Source organism: Citrus clementina, unplaced genomic scaffold, assembly GCF_000493195.1.
Source record: "Citrus clementina cultivar Clemenules unplaced genomic scaffold, Citrus_clementina_v1.0 scaffold_1, whole genome shotgun sequence".
Taxonomy (NCBI): domain Eukaryota; kingdom Viridiplantae; phylum Streptophyta; class Magnoliopsida; order Sapindales; family Rutaceae; genus Citrus; species Citrus x clementina.
Window position 1 is genome coordinate 10,529,390 of NW_006263303.1, and position 14,457 is coordinate 10,543,846.

Below are 14,457 nucleotides of genomic sequence, written 5' to 3' on the forward strand. Positions count from 1 at the left end.
TCTTCAATTTATCTGTAAAGATATGAATATTTCATTTTAAAAAAATAAGAAATATTTCCTTTTTTTTTTCCAAAATATGATGGTAAATGGTGGTTGACATGCTCCCCAAATTCTGACAAAGTGGGCAACGATATGCGTCTGCCTATCATTTTCACTAGAAAGTTGTAACAAACCTATAATCTGTGCTTAGAGATTGACCACGTGTTCACTGACACATGAACCTTGTATACGCTAATTGATTGGTGGGTGGATAATTAAGGGTGTGTTTGAAATTAAAATTAAACATATGTAATTTAAAAGATACAGCACTAAATTATTTAGTAAATATTAATTGTTATAATTTAAAAATTATGTTGATACAATTTTTTATGTGTATAATAAAAAAATTATTATATCATTAATAATTTTATTAAAATTATTATTTAAAATTTACATTTATTATATATTACTAATTTTTATTTTATACTTACAATTTTTTTTTCACAACAATTATAACTTAAAAGTTACGACTTAAAAGTTACGACTACTCAATCCCAAACCCCTAAGGCAAATGCCACCAAAACTTGTCTCAGGTTCAAGAAACTAGAATTGGATGAATCGATATGGGTTATGGAAGTGATCTCTTTTTCACACGAAATCAAGCAAGACTTAGGCATTCCAGATGTAGAAAAAGACCCTATCAGAAAGTCAAAAAACCAGAAGGAGGAGACCATATCTATCAGAGCGTGATTCAGAAAGAAGTCATTTGAAGAACCTAGAAGGACAAAAATCATGAATACACAAAATTATGGTACAAGAAAATAATACTTTAGGCCTAACCATCCGGCTCAGTGAGTTCTTTTACCCCCACGAGGCCTCACAACTGATTTTGATGATGAAGAAGATGATATAGCAGACCTATCAAACTCTTCTTTATCCTCATTAAACGCCTTACTTACAACTTCTTGAAGTTCCATGTACCTTATTCGTTTCAGGAGTCGCTCTTCTGGAGTATCGTTCCCCGGACATGCTAGCTGATTTAAGTCATCGGCATCCATTATCTTGTTAAGTACTTCTGAACAACGAGGGAAAAAACGTTTCCCCAGCTCCACTGTTCATGTAAAGGAACACCAATCAGGCTTATTCAAGCATATATATATATATATATATAAACTCATATAGTGCAAAAGCATGCAGATGTAAAGCATCATTACCAGTTCTACAGAGTGCTTTCATTCTGTTTAGATGCTCCTCTTGCATTTTGAAAGGTGCTTCATTCAAGTCCACAGTTGTCCTCTGGGCACCGGCCATTTTCTTAGTTTTGATGCCATCTAATGCAAACTCCAAAGTGCCATCAAGATGGACAATATCCATTATGACTTTTGCTTCCATAGGAAACAGAAGTTTAGCCAGTCCAACTGGTCAAAGTTAGCAGAAACATTTGAAGCTGGTTATTAACTAATTGACTCCATTCACAAGGAAAATGAAATGAAACTGCAGAGATCATATGATTTCAAAATTTCAGTCTTTCCATTCTGTGACATCTTAAGGAGAATAACCTATAATTGGCCATCCCACCCAATAATATCCTCAAAATTTGTAATTAGAACATCTACTCCTTTTTCTATCTCAAGGAATAATGGGAAAAAATAAAAAAACACATGAAGAGGAACAATATGGGAACAGAAGCAATTTATTGCCTTACAGAAACACCCAGATCATAAAATTGTTTAGGAACTAATGTCTCTAATCAATGCTGCCAAGCTAATATGAGCTGATGGAGGAAAAGGAAGGAACAAGATTTCTGAGTAAAGATATGAGCCAGTACTCATACTTCAATGGATACATTTCATGTGCAAGCTCGCAGGAGCACAAAAATAGAATATCTCTTACCAGATGCCTAATTTTTTCCTAAAAAATCAGAGAAGTTCACAGAAAACAAATTTTCACATTCTCAAAATAAGTAATCAAGGATATTAATTTATGGACTCTCACAATAGATACATCTATGTCTACATACTTGTGAACAATGGAGATATATGTTGAGAAAATTAACACTTTTAAGATGTCAAGAGATTAGTGTGAAAGCCAATGGGACTTAAACATACAGAAAATAAGAGACCCCAGGTGTGGGAGAGAGGAGTTTCCTAGAGATGAAAAATTGGACTTGAAGGGAATAAAAGATAAATATTATATTTTGTATTTCACGTCAGTAAGTAAGAAGTGTCCATTTTATCCACTACATAAGACCAGTAAACGCTGCAGTTAACTAGTGATTCAGAGGTGTATCTCTTGCAAGCATAATAAACATCAAATTCAAATGAGTAGCATGATGTAGCATCATTACCAGAAATCAATAAAATTTAGATTCTATTTTCAAGGACAAACTCCTATAAGTTAATTATAAAGAGGGCCACGATATGACGATGTTTTGAACACACGAGATACACACAAATTAGAGTTCACCAGTGTCATTTATATTGCAAACAAATTATGTTGCAAATCTAAAGTAAGAGTAGGGAATAAAACCATGAAAATTCTGATTTGAGAAATATATAAAAGCACTTGTAAAGGTGAAAAGAATTGAAGATGTAAGAATTAAAATAACACTGTGTAGAATTATATCCTATAACCCCCGGCTAAAACTGAAAGTGTATAACATGTGTTGGTTAAAAAGAAAAAGACTTTGAACCTCAAGCAACGTTACCTCTGTTTTCAAGGTACAGCAGTTTCATCCGAAGATCATCACCAGCCATAGCAAAAGAATGAGAAGCTTCTCTGAGCAAGGGATCTCTTCTTTCAGCTTGTTCCAATATCTCTATGCATAACCGATCTTTTGGGGTTGTTTTTCCTTCCTCAGTGGGAATATAGTAATCTGCAGCCTTAGTGAGCCGCTTTGAGATCTGAAGTGCTTTTCTACCATCCAATGTAAGATCTGATGGCCGAGCTCCCTTTGTTAAAAGAGACACTATTATCTTAGGCTCCTTCCTCATTGCAGCAACATGCAGCACAGTATAGCCCCTTGAATTTCTATGGTTGACATCAGCAAGTCCAAGATCAAGAAGCTCAGTTGTGGTCTTTGCATCACAATATGCCACGGCATAGTGAAGTGCATGTGCGTCATCTAGATTAGTATGAGCCTCTTTCAATAGCATTCTGACTAATTCAACATCATCTGAGTCTAGTGCTCGATGTATTCTCTTTGTATGTTTATCTGGAAAACCGCAGGATTCAGATCTATGTAAGCTGAGTTCCACACGCAAGTCTATGATTTGTTTCACAATGTGTTGTGGCAAGGTCTTATCAAGAGTTACAATATCAATATCTGATTTGACAGTAATCTCTATGCACCTTTCTAACAACTTCTCACAAGCTTTACCGCACATATGTGCGACAGATAAAACTACCAAAATGTCATCTGCCACAACCTTGTCCAGAATGTCTAGGAGGTGCCTCTGTAATTAAACAAACAGCCAATAGAACATTGAGAAACAGAATTAGTGGACAAGGACTTAGCCACGCCAAGTAAGAACATACAGTAACAAAAACATATAAAATGTATTCTCCTGAAATTAATCAGACTGACTCTTTTCCAGTCACCCTCAGCAACTATCATCATCTCCATTTGCTCTATGTGGTTATACATAAAGTTTTTACAACTTAGCCAACCACAGAGCACTTAATTAACCAGAATTTTTCACAATAAATCAAGCTCATACACAGCTAATAGACTAATTTTCCAGTTTGATACCTGGTTCAAGATAATTTTATAATTGATAAGGAACGTCCATAAAGGATAAAAAGTGAAACATAGTATGAGTCCTCTATCATCATTGATGACTGTTAGGCTAGTTGAGGGTATTGAAATTCTTCAGAATTACTTCCCAACGCTAATGTAAAATCCCCATTTGGGGAGAAGGCCTTTTACACTTACCTGATAAAGAGCCACCAACTCTGGAACCTGAAAAGCAAAAGACACATAAAGAACCTCCACCATAAAATCAACAGCCGGCCTACAAGCAACATGCGAGCAGGCATCATCATCCACACAAACACAAACGCCTATAGGGAAAGGCCTCACTTTCCCACAATACAAGTAAGCCAAAACCGCAACAAGCGGATCAAACCCAACTTCATAATCCCTCACTAACTCCTTGAGCTCAAACTTGGGTCCTCTCTGTTTTCCAGTCCCAGCAAATACATTCTTGAAAAAACCACTTCTGGAAGAAAGTATGCAGCGGTGGACCGGGACTTCGCGGCCGGTTGAAAGCACGATCTTGGCATCTGTAAAGTAGTCAAAATCCTGAGATTCAAAGATTGTTTCGAGGGTCTTTGAGAGAATTCGAAGAGCTGTGATGTCAGAGTTTACAGGTTCTGATGAATAGAAAGACTCAGTATTTGCTGCTGCAGCTACACAGCTGGTGCGGCTGTTGTTACTGATCTCGTTTGAATCCGAGAACCCATTTCTATTATCCATCCAAGACCAAGAGTGTTGTGTCTATGACCAGAAAAGACTGAAAACAATGTTGATCAAATTGCAGAGAGATGCTTGTGTTCATGAACTGCCATGGATATGGATTATGGAGCAGTAACATGGGTGACGAAGAATAAAAACAAAGCTTGTCATTAAGGCGCAAATAAGAGCTTGTAAATAGCTGTTCTTTTATTCATTTAGCGTTGTCAGTGTTTATCATTGTCGTTATTTACCTGTTGAGTTCCCCAATTTCGTCCGTACATTAGGATTCCCAAACTCCAATTTTGTTTCTGTTGTTCACTCTCCCCAACTCTTCTACAATAGTTCAATCAGACACGGGCACAAACAACTGATTTCATTTTTTGTCGTTTTCTGTCAGCTGATTTGATCGGATCGGACGGTTAAGCTGAGGCTTTTACTCAAAAGAGTTTTGACTTTTGATTCTTTGAAAGACAAATGAAAATGTCTGCTATCTGCCACTAATAAATGGAGGCCACCAGTCGGGCCAAGCAGAGCCCCGCAACCTGCCCGCTAATAAAGGCAACCTTACGCTATCTGCCCGCCATAATTTGTCACGACGTCGCTCAGGTATAATTTTAAAATGTATTAGAAATAACATATCACTCATATATAATAACTGAATAATATTATAATATATGTATATTTATTTTAAAAATTATTATAAAAATAATAATTATATTAAATTTAATTACATATATCATATATAAATTAATTAATTATAATATATATGATATATCCTCAAACCCCTCTTCATTAGCACGCTATATCAAAATTCTTAATAGATAAATATAGGATAATAGAATATATATGGGAGGAATGGGATGATAATAGGGTTTGGAATTAAGATACTACGATAGTACTTGCTCTACAGGATCATTGTAAATGGAGCAACAGTTGGGCTGCAGCCGTCATCGGATTTCGTCATTTAACTTTTCCCACGAATTTTTATTTTATTTCGCTGGTGTCACAACTTATCATCAATGACTAAAGCGTAAAGTCGCTTATATTTGCTTTGAAAAGGACCACCACCAAACAGTCATCAACCCTACCGGGGTAATTTTTAGAAACTTCTCCCGAAGTTTGAGGCTGTTGTAAATAGGTGGTGAAAATTATTTTATTTATAAAAGACCCCTTATCATTAGTTAAAATTTTTATTGATTAACTGTTGACTTTAAAAAGATAATATTACCCCCAATATTTACAATTCTAAATATTTATAATTTCATAAGTAATTAAAATAATTATTTTTACCATGATCAAGTTATTGATATTTCCTTAAAATCTTAAAAAAATAAAATTACAAATCTTAAAATAATTTTTTTTAAGTTTGTAATAAAATTACAAATCTTAATTATTTGATATAAAAATATAATTTTTTAAAGTTTGTAATAAAATTACAAATCTTAATTATTTGATATAAAAATATAATTTTTTTAAGTTTGTAATTTTATTTTTTTTAAGATTTTAAGGAAATTTTAAATGACAAACTATTATTGGGGGTAAACTATTATTGGGGGTAATATTGTCTTTTTAAAGTCAACAGTTAGTCAATGAAAATTTTAACTAACAGTAGAGGGTCTTTTACAAATAAAATAATTTTCACCATCTACTTGCAACAGCCTCAAACCTCAAGGGAGGTTTTTAAAAATTACCCATCCTACAGCTACGTCGGCTCCACAGTTAAACATGTAATAAGAAAACATTATAAAATTATTTAAATATCCAATAAATTTGGTTCAAGGCAAGACATGTACGTATCTAGAAAATGACTACTGGGTATGGAATTCGACAGAAAAAGGCACTGGCCTTTTATGTTTCTAGCTGAGGAAATAAAAGCATAGTAGAACCTTTTCACTGATGAGAGGTGCTTCTGGTGCCGTCCTGCTTCTTGGTTCCAATGAAAAGGCTTAGTAGATCAATATAACAAAATATCAAGCATGTGCATAAATTTGCAGCAAAATACGACTTTGTTCCATTCAGGGGAAGTGATCTATAAAAGTATCAAGAAGATGAAACCTGCACGTGTTTTCAAATAACAGTCATTGGACGTTGAAACATTGTTTTTTCTAAATGACAACAATTTGATGGCCAGATTATATTGCTACATATGAGGTCTAAATATTGTTTCCCAATACTCTATAATGAAGATAAAAACAAGCAATTCTCATGCCTAAAAGGACGCCGAGGCAAGGCAAGTAGTATGCATGAATGAGATCACCTTACCAATTGCCTAGGAGTACAAAATCAGGAATCGCAGCTTGCTTGAAACACATGAAAAAACTTTCTTGATACTTTTTAAAAGAAATTCCACAATCTCAATTCTGGACACTTGATTTACCCACATTTATATCAATGAAATCAAAACAACAAAAAGATTAACTCTCACACATGTTTCATTTCTAGCCTGCCTGTATAGGTCAACTTTTAACAAAACAAACGGGCAGGAACGATCAGACTTCTTTGCATACCATATAAGCTTGATGTTAATTAATCTCTCTTGGTTTGCAAAGGAGAGCAAACTTTTTGCAACCACCTTCCAATAGCAGACCAGAATCCTTTTTCCTCCTTAGGTGGCGGGACAAACTCGCTTGATTCTTTCTTGTGGTGTATTGTATCAACAAGCGCCTCGAGTTCTTCCTTCGCTCGTTCAAATACACTAGGTCCTTTAACTTCATGAACAGGGGTGTTCTCATCGATATCATCTCTCCTTCCATGAGTTTCGTTCTGATGGTGGTTTGGCAACTTTTCATGGTGAGTCATGGCTTCAATCTTTTCCTTAGCTTTTTCAATTAGATTGTGTACGATGACTTCTTTTCCTGTTAATTAAGATTAAGATAAAACACCTGCAGGACTTAAAATTTAGCTATAAATTCTTGAAGCAAAGAGCTAAAATTAAATAATGAAAATACAAATAACCACGAAATTAATAACAAATGATAGATGAATTTGCAACTGCCATAACTCAACATAAGAAAATATATATAGTCAGTACCTCTAAAACATTTGCTCGGCGATTAGAAAGTTGAAAAAAATAAATAAATAAATTACTGATCCGTCTCAAAAACTGAAATTTATATCCCACAAGAAAGTTTAATGAAACTGCACAAGCACACTCTTAGCCATAACAAGTACAATCAGAATCAACGCGAATCAAAACATTTTAAAAATGTTTTTGAAAGCATGAATGAATAAATCAAGAATAAGGATTAGATTTAGATGTGACTCAAGAACCTGCTTTTTCTGGTTTTCGCCCTGCCTCGGCAGATTCATCCCTGAACACAACAATGTCACATATCAGTAAGTAATCTACAAAATTAAAGTCCCTTGAAAATCTAATTTCAATTCTTATCATACAATCAAAACCCAAAATGAAAAAAAGGGTAATCAAACCTTTCTTCGTTTGTTTGAGATTCTTTCTTGTGATGGATAGTTTCAACCAGAGCCTCAATCTCCTCCTTCGCTCTCTCAAAAAGATTAGGGGCTTTAACATCACTTAATGGGGTACTTTCATCAATGTCGTTCCGATTACCATGAGTTTCTTTGTGGTGATGATGTGCTTTTTCACTGTGTAATGCTGCCTCGATCTTTCCCATTGCTCTTTCAAGTGCATTTGGTGATTTCTCTTCTTTATCTGCCAAATTATAACGATTTCAAAAGTAACACTCGGTTTCACTCCTTACACGGTTATATAAAATAATTTAATTAAATTGGCGAATTCAAGATAAAAAATATATATATATTTAAAATGTGGTGAACATTTAAAACAGGCACCGACATCGAAGCAAAGATTTTGGGGGTTCTGAAAATTGAAATAAACAAAACGAAACAATTGTAAACGTACCGGGCAAAGATTGTTCTGATTTCGCCATTGATGACTGCTGAGAGATAATGAGAAAAGCAGAAGGGTGTTGAGATTTTTATACGTGATTGGTCATGCGAGTTCAGTTTCCGTTGGCAGTTTTGTAAGCCGGAGGAACAGAAGACGAAAGTGGAACCACCCAAAGTTATGGCGTGTCTCTCTGTCCTCTGCCAGATTGGTCGAGGTACGTTTTGTTCGAATTCGGGCCCCACTAAAAAACTGCGTACTACGCTCGACAGTTGTATCCTCTGCGGTCCCAATCGGTATGAGTCGTCAATTGTCAGCTGCCATCAAATAAAGTTACGGTAATTTTTAAAATCCTGCCATGAGTTTTGAACTTGTTGATGTGGAGAATTTATTTATTTGTAAAAAATTTTTTATAGTTAATTAATTTTAATATGGGTAATTTTTAAAAACCTCCCCTGAGATTTGAGGCTGTTGCAAATAGATGGCGAAAATCATTTTATTTGTAAAAAACCCCTTACACTTTTGCTCCGTTTACTTACCGTTTGGGTTGGTGGGGGTATTATTGACATTTCAAAATATTACCAAATACTTTATAATTTTGTTGCCTAAGATGACTTGTGCTGCAGAAGGTTAAATCTAACCGTTGGATTAATTTAAATGAATCTAACGGTTTAGAGTTTAATAATTATTAAAATAAAGAAATTATGAAGTAAAAATCAGAAAAAGAAGGGAATCGTTTGTAAAGGTAACATGTATCCCTTACTGTTATTCTAAATCCCTAATTTTTTGGCAGAAACCGTGAAGCAAAAAAGAAAAAAAAAGAAGAAGAGGAGGACGATAATTAGCTTCTGTTAAAGAGAGGGATTTGGCTTTTTCGGACAACGAAGTATTTGGGTTGATTTGCTGCTGTTTCAGGCTCAAATTTTTTGATAAATTTTTCTGCTGGGCTGCTACAGGAAATCTTGTACGCATGAGTTTGCCGAGGAAAAGGAAAGTGAAGGAAAATATGACAGCAAGAGAAAGGAAATGGAACATGAGAGGCAGCTGGGATTGAACCTGCAAAGATTGAAGAGCGATTTCAATGGCCGATGGTAAGCAAAAGAGATGGTCCAGAGAAGATTGGAACATCCGATAAAATTGGAACGATACAGAGAAGATTAGCATGGCCCCTGCGCAAGGATGACACGCACAAATCGAGAAATGGTCCACATTTTTTGGAGAAATTGCGAGAAATTAAGAAACGAGGGAGAGAGAAAGTAAAAGGGATGGGAAAGCAGCCGGTGAGAATGAAGGCGGTGGTGTACGCACTGTCGCCATTTCAACAAAAGATTATGCCGGGGCTTTGGAAGGATTTGACGGGTAAGATCCATCACAAGGTCACCGATAATTGGATCAGCACTATCCTTTTGCTCGGTCCTCTCGTCGGCACTTACGCGTATGTCCAAAATTACCAGGAGAAGGAGAAGTTGGCACACAGGTATTGAAGCAAGCTGATGTGCCTCTATTTTTTCAGAAGCTTAAGGTACTTGTGAATTAGCTACAACTCTTGTTGAAGTTGTGAAACATAATTGAAATTGCTATGTAGTTGAGACTACAGTAGTTTTGATTTGTGGGTTTTGTTGATGGATTGAGAACTATTGTCAAAATTCTGAGCAATATTTTCTCTTTCTTTTGATGAAATAAATTTGATGCATGGGTTGCTAAAAAAAAAAAAAAAGCCTATCATTATCATTTCCCAATCTAGGTTTTGCTGATCCGCAACCGGTGCTTGTTGTGGTGGTAATACTGGTGGGGTAGTATGAGTAACGAAGCCTTGAAACGATTTATAACGTCCCTTAATATTTAGGTTAGGACTATGTAAGTATATATGCTTCCTACTTTGTGTATGAGTAACGAGACATTAAGACGGGGAGATTAGCGATGTATTTAAACTAACAAACTTGTCATTGTACGGGGACTTCATGCAAGACGCCAACTTAAAAACTATAGCTTTTCTGATTCTGGGAAAGTAAGTGTAATAAATAATTTGAAGAGAAAAGCAGAAAGTGAGGATTAGGGGTAATATTGTCTTTTCAAAGTCAACAGTTAGTCAAGAAAAATTTTAACTGATGGTAGGGGGTCTTTTACAAATAAAATGATTTTTGCCATCTATTTGCAACAGCCTCAAACCTCAGGGGAGGTTTTTAAAAATTACCCATTTTAATATTGACCGTTAGTTGATTGTACAAAGATAATATTGCCCTTAACAATAGTTTGTAAACTGACATAATTAAAAAAAACTAAAATTATTGGCGCGAAAAGCACAAATCTTATTTTTTGATAATTTTATCCTTGTCAATTCCAAAAATTTACAATATCATAGGTAAAGATTATGACTATTTCATTTTCAAGTTTTTAATTTTATCTTTCTTGTAGGAACTTTAAAAAAATATCAATAATTTAAAGAGTATTTTCAAGTTTTTAATTTTATCTTTCTTGTAGGAACTTTAAGAAAATATCAATAATTTAAAGAGGGTAAAATAACCAACAATTTTAGTTTTTTTTTACTTATGTCCTTCTACAAACTGTTATTAAGGATAATATTATCTTTGCACAGTCAACTAACGGTCAATGTTAAACTTAACTGACGGTGGGGAGTTTTTTTACAAATAAATAGATTCTCCCCCATCTACTTGCAACAAGCCAAAACCTCAGGGGAGTTTTTTTAAAATTACCCAATAAAGTTAAGGTAAAAGGACAAACACACCTCCAATATTTAGACAAAAGATAAAAATCTCTAACGTTTTAAAAAAGTAATTTAGGCCTCAATTTATTATAATTTTATCATTATACTTTTTTAGCATATAAAAAAAATTATTAGATTATCCAATTTATTTATATATTGCTAATAAAATTATAAATATACTCTCATTACCTCATTCCTCTATTTAAATTTTTGTCAATAACTAATTTTAAAAAAAGATATCTACACACTTAAAAAAATTGTAAATAAATTATAATTTTAAAAATAAAATTTGTTATTAATACCATAATAAATAACATAGAAATTTGGTTATAAATGTACAAGTTTAAATGATTGATATGTGAAGAATTGTTAAATATACAAGTTTAAAGTTTAAATAAAATTGGTTATTAATAACTAATTTTATTTTTAAAATTATAATTTATTTACAATTTTTTAGGTGTATAGATGTATTTTTTGAAAATTGGTTATTGATAAAAATTTAAATATAGGAATTGGGCAATGAGGGTATATTTATAATTTTTTTATAATATCTAATTTATCTATTTATAATTTTATTAACAATATATAGACAAATTGGATAATTAAATTTTTTTTTATATGCTAGAAGGGTATAATGATAAAATTATAATAAATTATGGTGTAAATGTCTTTTTTGAAACGTTAGGAAAATTTTTATCCCTTTACCTAAACTTTGGGGGTGTATTTGTCTTTTTCCCTCAAGTTAATGTTAAGAGAGGAAAATTATCATTAAGGTACCTAGTATTTTAAATTATGTTCAAATAGATTTAATAAAATGTCGAGCGTATGATTCAAGTACCATAGTTGTAGCAAGGTGTATCGATGTTAACTAACGAAGCAGATAGATTACTTTGACGAGCCCAGTAGTCTTTAGCATAGCGAATGTAAATAGAAGATTTTGTCGAATCTCAGGAATGAATACTATCTGAACAATACTTTTAAACATATTGAAAATTAAATTTTATTTTAATCCAAATAATTCAACACAATTAAGTTAAAAATAATAATAATTAAAAAATTAAAATAAAATGGCCCAAACAAAAGTTAAGATATGCATAAAAAAACCTATCACTTTTTTAGTGCAAATATTCTCAAGAAAAAAGAAAAGAAAAAAAAAAAGAAATCAGACTATTGGAGTATTGTGCTTGAAAAAAGAAAAAAGAAATTAACATGTTCATATGCAAAAAAATCATTTTTGTTTATAGCGCAAATACCTTCAATTTTTTTTTACTGTGAAAAAGCTTCCATTGATCACTCTGAGTTAGTTATTGTTCAAGATTTGTTCTCCATCAACATTGCAATGTGGTTGGGAAGGGAGGTTGTTGCACATTATTTGTTTTGGTGCGCGCTATTCTCTTTTTTGAATTTCAGCATAAGAGCATAATGTTTAAACAAATTGGACAACCGTGCACTATCCAACCTTTCCTTTTGTCTAGGCTTTTCCGTTATTTTTTTCATAAAAGTTTTCAACGAGCCGATTTTGAAGCACATCTAATTACCAAAAATAAAATAAAATAAGATAAGACTGATTAAATGATGAGGCTATGTATATGATAACATAATTAGCTTAGATGATTAATTCAGGTGTGTGATGTTTCAAATCACACTTGATCTCAACAAAACATCCTTGACATCTGATTGGCCTCAATTAATAGGGCCATAACAGGGGTAAAACTAGTTGAATCTGTAGCCAAGTCCCAAAAAAGTCCCAATTAAAATTGAATTCAAAAAATAACCGTATATGTGAATTTTTACATTTGGTCACTTCGTATTTTTACATAATTTTGTTATGGCTTATAAATGTTTATAATTTTACTATTATATATCCCATTTTTGGCTATTCAATTTTACAAATTTTATGTTGTTGCTTACTTTAATTTATAATTTTTTTTTCATTACGACCTCTTTCAAACTAAAATCCTAATTCTACCACTACCCATCGTTCAATGCACAACAATGATCCATCAAATTCTTCAATCCAGTTCTCATATAATATCATCAAGCCCTCCTCTTTATATTATTTGTAGACTTCCTTATTTATTTTAATTGTATTACAAATTTATCCTTAAATTCACAACAACTTTAATTTCTTATTTTTGAGAAAAAAATTTCAAAATAAATTTTTAGTAACGGTTTTAAAGTGCTCTTTTAGTAAAAATTTTTTTTCTTTTTGAAACCACCAAGAAGGTGGGGATTAGGTGGGACCCTACCTATAATATAGATGAGAAAAAGAAGGAAGGACATAAAGAGGGGTACATGAATCAAAATCTCCTAAAGAAATACATAATAAAGCATAGATGAACAACAAAAAATTTGATAAGAAGCAGTAATAGTGAACAATCCTAACGATTGATATGAGAAACTGCTTGCGGATCCAAATAAAGATTACTAAATAAGCCAATAGAAATTTCTCAAGAACCCAAAAAATGCCAGCAAACCCAATGAGTGCAAGCCTAATTAGCTAAAAAATTAGTAGCAGAAGTAGCCTCTTGAAGCACATACCTAAACAATATAGTATAAGAAAATGACAAAACATAAATTTGACACAAGGAATAAGCATAATTCGAACTAACAAGGCCTTGGGAATGTATACAAGAAACCACAGTAGGCGAGTCAGACTCTACCTCAAGCATAGAGTAACCAAGCTAAATAATAAGCTTCAACCCCTCACAAACAGCCATAAGCTTAGGATAAAGAATCAGATGACGTCTAAGGAACCAAAAGTAGCTTAGACCACACCCTGATAATATTAGAGAATGCCATCTAAAGTAGACATCCCAAGATAGCCCTTAGAGCAATCGTCCACCTTTAGTTTGACTACCCCAGGCAGCGGGCACAACCAAGAAACTAATCAAATCAACCTCTTGGGTGGAACTATAACTCATAAGCCCTTAACAAGATGAGAACCCAGAACTCCCTACATTTGGGATGGTTTAAAACAAAAGACATAACTAGCAAGCTTCTGATCCGACACCGACAACATCAATATAAAAAGCCATCAAGTCAAACTTGAAAGTGTTACAAGCTTTTAAAACTTGCCACAAGATGAAGCAAAGAAGAAAGATTCGAATATGGCTCCGAGAAGAGGCACATCGCAGCCAATGAAGAAGTAAAGTATGGGGGACCGAAACTGACATGCCTCAAACCAAGAGATGCAAAAAGTGATCCCAAACTCATATAACCCACGGGCAATCAAGAAATATATGTCGAGAAGTCTCAAAAGCCTGACCACAGAAACACCAAGAAACTATGTAAAATCACCAAGAAACTATACAAAATTTGTGGATAGGAACCCATGTAACAACCATTGGAGAAAAAAGAAATTTGAAAAGGGATATGTCGCTGCTTGATAATAGAGAAAACCTCATCCCTTGGCCTAGAGCAACACAAAAG

General features: G+C 33.5%; 3 protein-coding genes and 1 pseudogene across 4 annotated transcripts; 2 read left to right on the forward strand and 2 right to left on the reverse strand.

Annotated features, from left to right (window-relative positions):
* Nucleotides 1-647: 647 nt before the first annotated feature.
* On the reverse strand, nucleotides 648-4,916 carry LOC18054493 (BTB/POZ domain and ankyrin repeat-containing protein NPR1). The gene is made up of 4 exons (XM_006451437.2): nucleotides 3,914-4,916; nucleotides 2,687-3,434; nucleotides 1,194-1,397; nucleotides 648-1,090 (listed from the first exon to the last, which is right to left on the reverse strand). Exons 1-4 carry the CDS (start codon nucleotides 4,454-4,456, stop codon nucleotides 828-830), a joined length of 1,758 nt encoding a protein of 585 aa, XP_006451500.1. The 5' UTR covers nucleotides 4,457-4,916; the 3' UTR covers nucleotides 648-827.
* Nucleotides 4,917-6,222: 1,306 nt separating this feature from the next.
* Nucleotides 6,223-8,522, reverse strand: LOC18054494. 2 transcript variants are annotated; one of them, XM_024177573.1, is made up of 5 exons: nucleotides 8,316-8,522; nucleotides 7,865-8,105; nucleotides 7,706-7,746; nucleotides 6,943-7,290; nucleotides 6,223-6,490 (listed from the first exon to the last, which is right to left on the reverse strand). In XM_024177573.1, exons 1-4 carry the CDS (start codon nucleotides 8,341-8,343, stop codon nucleotides 6,962-6,964), a joined length of 639 nt encoding a protein of 212 aa, XP_024033341.1. In that variant the 5' UTR covers nucleotides 8,344-8,522; the 3' UTR covers nucleotides 6,223-6,490; nucleotides 6,943-6,961. The 2 variants fall into 2 exon arrangements, with proteins under 2 accessions (XP_024033341.1, XP_006451501.1); XM_006451438.2 differs by lacking the exon at nucleotides 6,223-6,490 and having other exon boundaries at nucleotides 6,524-7,290.
* Nucleotides 8,523-9,305: 783 nt separating this feature from the next.
* Nucleotides 9,306-9,990, forward strand: LOC18054495 (cytochrome b-c1 complex subunit 8). The gene has a single exon (XM_006451439.2). It carries the CDS (start codon nucleotides 9,389-9,391, stop codon nucleotides 9,782-9,784), a length of 396 nt encoding a protein of 131 aa, XP_006451502.2. The 5' UTR covers nucleotides 9,306-9,388; the 3' UTR covers nucleotides 9,785-9,990.
* Nucleotides 9,407-9,515, forward strand: LOC112096025 (annotated as a pseudogene).
* Nucleotides 9,991-14,457: the final 4,467 nt, after the last annotated feature.

Excerpts from the sequence above, each read along its gene's own strand:
- LOC18054493 (XM_006451437.2), bottom strand. The coding sequence starts at position 4,456 with ATGGATAATAGAAATGGGTTCTCGGATTCAAACGAGATCAGTAACAAC. Across the intron at positions 3,435-3,913 it reads AGTTGGTGGCTCTTTATCAG|AGGCACCTCCTAGACATTCT; the intron begins GTAAGTGTAAAA and ends GTTTAATTACAG. Across the intron at positions 1,091-1,193 it reads GAAAGCACTCTGTAGAACTG|TGGAGCTGGGGAAACGTTTT; the intron begins GTAATGATGCTT and ends TTACATGAACAG.
- LOC18054494 (XM_024177573.1), bottom strand. The coding sequence starts at position 8,343 with ATGGCGAAATCAGAACAATCTTTGCCCG. Across the intron at positions 8,106-8,315 it reads ATCAGAACAATCTTTGCCCG|ATAAAGAAGAGAAATCACCA; the intron begins GTACGTTTACAA and ends ATAATTTGGCAG. Across the intron at positions 7,291-7,705 it reads GCGAAAACCAGAAAAAGCAG|GAAAAGAAGTCATCGTACAC; the intron begins GTTCTTGAGTCA and ends CTTAATTAACAG.
- LOC18054495 (XM_006451439.2), top strand. The coding sequence starts at position 9,389 with ATGGTAAGCAAAAGAGATGGTCCAGAGAAGATTGGAACATCCGATAAA.